Here is a 4,497-nt window from a genome sequence, read left to right on the forward strand (position 1 = left end):
GGTTCTCTATCTCCCATAATGGAACTACAGTAAATCCTCGATGAATGTTCGAAGGCTCCTCGGCATTGAACATTAAATATTTCATAAACTAATGGCCATATACCTCATTCAAAATCCAGCGTTACACCTGGAAACCTCTTCTTGTCACTGCTGAGGAGTCTTCGAACACTTATCCAGGATTTACTGTATTAATCAACACCGATCTCAAGATGTCGGATATTTCCCGATTTTTATGGTCCTGAATTTAAGCGACGATATCGGTGAACCGTTTCTCCTTGGCGGACATTCCGAGTTTATCAAGCCCCACAAGTTCTTCTGACTGTCCATAGCGTAATCGGTTATGCACGGACAATCCTCATTCTGCACGAGTACCGAATGACTTTCCGCCTGGAATTCGAGAGAAATAAACGTATGTATTCGTCATACATTCAGAGATAGAATAAAAAAAAAAACAGTATAATTACCCTCAGGGGAAGTCTCGTGTCCCAACGCACGCTAGCTCTTTCCGACGACATAAAATAGTGGAGACCGTCCTTGACATCGCAGAAAAGCCCCGCTGAAGCGGCCATTTTGGTACCGTGCCAGATCACCGAGACGTTTCTCGATTTCTGAGACATCGTAGAAATAAAACGATACACGCGTATTTTTCTCCACACTCAAAAATATATACAGTGACTCACACATTTATTAACAAACTACTAAAATAACAATTAGGTGTCAAAACTTTTATGCAATTTCGATTTATATATTCTCCTTATTAGTACTTTTATTATCCTTTTGAGATGAATAATCTGGTTAAACAGAAGTGGCTGCCTTTAGTGAACAAACTTGTGAGTCGCTCTGTTTGCGATTCTGCACCTTGTTCGAACGAAATTCTTGCTGAAACGAAACGTAAAAGTAATATACTACGTGTATGCTTCGTGCTTACACTGTTAGATAATAAGTTGGCGTCCTGGTTCCATAATTCTTCTAAATTGACACTGAATAAATCAAGTGTGGCTGAACCTGTTACGTACAGCATCGAGTTCTTTTTCGAAATCGCTAGATCGGTACTGAAAACTCGTGGCACTTCCGGTCCGTGAACCATCTTGATTGTCCACCATTTCTCTTTCTCTGGAATTGGTAAAAGTTCTTTATTTTGAAATCTTTCTAGAAATATTTTGAACACAAGGTTTGTACGGGTATTTACCTGGCATAAAAGCTATGATCGATTGATCGCCAGAATCCCCGATGTATGCTCTGGATCCCGATTGATCGACAGCGAGGGCCCGTAAGTTCGTCGTCGGTACATTCGTCAGGTCCGTAGATGACACCTATCAAATTGTTAAGAATTTTTTCATATCAACAATTTTGGTATAATTATTTAATAGTACTCAACACTTGTTCTATTTGCCTCACTCTGATCTCAGCGTGGATTTTCTGATACTTACGCTACGTGAAATATCTCGTAAAAGTAGGGTAAACCCACCAAAGTCGAATTTTAAATGATAGTATTAATAAATATTGATTCATGAAAATTAGACTTTTTAATATGTATACTTTTTTATAACGTATAGAATTCAATTTGAAAAATTGGGAAAATATAATTAATTAAATCAGAAAGAAAAAGAATACAGATTTCACCAGTGAATGAACATTAACTAGTAAATGAATATTTCTAATAAAATTGTTAATATTTAATTTCAAAAATTGTTAATATGTAATTGCGTAAATATAAATATTTAATCATTTGCTTATTTCAATACCTAAAACTTGTTTTTATATGTAATGTTAATTCACTGGTACGTGTTCATGTACTGGTGCATCCACCCTATAACTGCTTTTTTTTACCAATAGATTATTCCGTTTCAGATTATACAGGACGATTCTAGCGGTACAGTCATTGTTATCGGGTACTTCCAGCGCCCATAAACGTCCTCGACCATCAACGTCCACATCCACTACCGATCGAAGACAGTCATCGTTAACAGGTTTATTATGTAAAACCGACGAGACCACTTTTCTGGGTTTGACGGCTGGAAAACTCGACTCCGGCCAAACTGCTTCGAATAACGTTCCCGTATCTTCGGAGGATCCATTTCTCTGCCATCTTTGTATCAAAAATCGTATCATTATTTTCCTTTTTTCTTTTATCACGAAACTTCATATATTTCGAATTATTTCACTATATATATCTGAATATAATACGATACCTCGGGATGGCTAAGAAAGCACGATTTCGCCAAATAGAGAATCTTGGGATGAAAACGTCGTCCGGTAGATCCACTGCTCTGAAATCCCAACAGGTGGCCGTCCATGGAGCAAATATAAATACGGATAAGAACGCTAATTTCATATAAAAAATATAAATTTTATAACCAGGAGCAATCATGGCGGTAATTGATACTAAGAATGTGTACGAATTTCTGATGATCGATTAACACGACGAGGACGCGTTGCTGCCGAGAACTAGTCAGCAGTTGTTGAAATATTTACAATTCGCGAATCAGCATTCTACGAAATTCCATGGACACCGGAACGGAGGATCGCGATTAGTGAGCTTTTTATTACAGTAGATCTCATGTTATGTTTACCGAAACTTCCATTATCCGAATATTTTTGTTCTTGTTTAGAGAAGATTTTAAAAGACTTTGGGTTCCATTTTTAAGAAGACTTTAGACTCCATTATGGAATCCACATTCTGGTAAACACTTATTTAATCAAAGGGGCACATTAACAACAAGACCTTTATTCACAGTTCTCTTATCAGAAGGCAACCACTTCTTCCCCACCCCGTGGCCAGATCCTCCAGGAACAATGTCCTTATACTAAAGAAAACGCAACAGAGGACTGCTTGCCATCTTTAACTTTCTCTCATCTGTTTCACATAAACAACCCTCTACGTCACCGATTGCCGAAGGACGCCACGTGTTCTTCCGCCAGGCATGCGACGTCCAGGTCTGTTCAATCTCTTTCAAAACCGAACGCATTCCAAAACCCTATCATAAATCCTCCACGGGTCAATGAGCGACAGACCATCCGCCTTCGACTCCACTTGAATCACGCGTGATACTCAAATATAAACAAAAATTTTTCAAAAAAATTTCGATTCAGAATGTAGCAATGAATCAATTAGATTCGAGAGATTCGACTGTACTTACCTGCCACATGAAGAAACGGGTTAAATCACTTTTAGAACACTTTAAAGAAAAACACGTTACCATTTTCAGTCCTGCATGCGGTTAAACAGTTGCTTGATACGATAGTAGAAATATATCAGATCATGCTCACATTGTTATTGGAACATGATTAATCCTCTTAACAAAAATTTTGTAGTAACAATAATTATTGTTTACCAAATTTTCGTTCTCATCATTGGATAAAAATAGCCTCGCGCAACCAACCGTAGGTATAAAAGCACTCTACATTACCGACAAACCAGAACGAGAAACACGGCATCGTAGAGGTCGCGTCGGTCGCGGTACGCATCGTGAGAGCCCCGGTCAGCCATTACGTTCTAGTCTATGGCGGAGGTGTCACGGAATCGTGGAAGCCCGTGCGATAAAAGGCAAATGGCCGCCGTCGCGTACGAGTGCGGGTTTACGCGTATGACGTTTTTTCCGCGGATCAGTTGTTGACGGTCACGGCACGGAATAGACGTGTCGCCGCGGCGTGTCGATCATTGGTGTCGTGGAACAGAGAGATAGTAGCGTGATGTGAACGGGCAAAGGGGTTAAGGCGGAAGGCTCGAACGGTTGTTTCCGTGGCCGGCGATGGACGGTGAGAAGGCCAGTGCGGTGATGAAATCGGTGTCGGAGGGTGAGCTGGGCGTGGAAGAGGTTAACTTGTCCGAGTCGCGAACACGGGATTCCGCGTCCCGTTTGAAGCGTACGTTCACGTTGCCTAGGAATCCGTTTCAAGGCGGTAGGATGTCACGGCGACGTCCGAAGCCGAATCGTGACTCGAAAGACAACGGCAGCGGGACGAGCGGTAACAAGGAGAGAAACAATATGCAGCAGCAACTAGAAAGCATGCAGCAAAATATAGGCCGATTGCACGGAAGCGGGCAAAGCTATACGGAGAGACCCGGCGTGAAGAAAGTGTTCCGCAGGCCATCCTGGAGGAAGTTCATCAACAAAATGGTACAGCACATGTCGAACGTGGGCGCGCAGAACCACAAAACGTCCCACAGGGACGAACTCGGGTCCAGCGCCGGGGACATAAGGGTCCCTCCGCCAAGGCCCGCGCATATACCGCCAGACCGTGTGCCAGGGGTCATAGGTTTACGCAATCACGGTAACACGTGCTTCATGAACGCTGTGCTGCAGTGTCTATCCCATACGGACATACTCGCAGAGTATTTCGTCCTGGACCAATACAAGGTCGATCTGTCCAGACGGAACAAGCTGAACTCGAAGAAGTACGGCACGAAAGGCGAGATCACGGAACAGCTAGCCCTTCTTTTAAAGGCTATCTGGAGCTGCCAATACGATCCCGAGATGAGCACCGCGTTCAAGA

At 42.2% G+C, this 4,497-nt stretch overlaps 2 protein-coding genes across 2 annotated transcripts in view; one reads left to right on the forward strand and one right to left on the reverse strand.

Moving 5' to 3' along the window:
- Nucleotides 1–204: 204 nt before the first annotated feature.
- On the reverse strand, nucleotides 205–2,371 carry LOC107186450. The gene is made up of 6 exons (XM_015574312.1): nucleotides 2,193–2,371; nucleotides 1,831–2,089; nucleotides 1,190–1,313; nucleotides 929–1,113; nucleotides 465–608; nucleotides 205–387 (listed from the first exon to the last, which is right to left on the reverse strand). The coding sequence occupies exons 1-6, from the start codon at nucleotides 2,369–2,371 to the stop codon at nucleotides 205–207; spliced, it is 1,074 nt and encodes a 357-aa protein (XP_015429798.1).
- Nucleotides 2,372–3,507: 1,136 nt separating this feature from the next.
- LOC107186451 (ubiquitin carboxyl-terminal hydrolase 31-like) overlaps nucleotides 3,508–4,497 on the forward strand; it is an 18,056-nt gene continuing 17,066 nt past the window's right edge. Inside the window, exon 1 of the mRNA XM_015574313.1 lies at nucleotides 3,508–4,482. Within this exon, the coding sequence (XP_015429799.1) occupies nucleotides 3,753–4,482 (730 nt within the window). The 5' untranslated portion in view covers nucleotides 3,508–3,752. The remainder of the gene's footprint in view (nucleotides 4,483–4,497) is intronic.

This window comes from Dufourea novaeangliae, unplaced genomic scaffold (assembly GCF_001272555.1).
Source record: "Dufourea novaeangliae isolate 0120121106 unplaced genomic scaffold, ASM127255v1 scaffold65, whole genome shotgun sequence".
Lineage (NCBI taxonomy): Eukaryota > Metazoa > Arthropoda > Insecta > Hymenoptera > Halictidae > Dufourea > Dufourea novaeangliae.

Bases quoted from the DNA above. Each gene is read 5' to 3' on its own strand.
- LOC107186450 (XM_015574312.1), bottom strand. From the start codon at position 2,371: ATGATTGCTCCTGGTTATAAAATTTATATTTTTTATATGAAATTAGCG. The intron at 1,314-1,830 runs GTAAAAAAAAGC...ACAATTTGATAG, and splicing joins TGAAACGGAATAATCTATTG to GTGTCATCTACGGACCTGAC. The intron at 1,114-1,189 runs GTAAATACCCGT...TACCAATTCCAG, and splicing joins GATCATAGCTTTTATGCCAG to AGAAAGAGAAATGGTGGACA.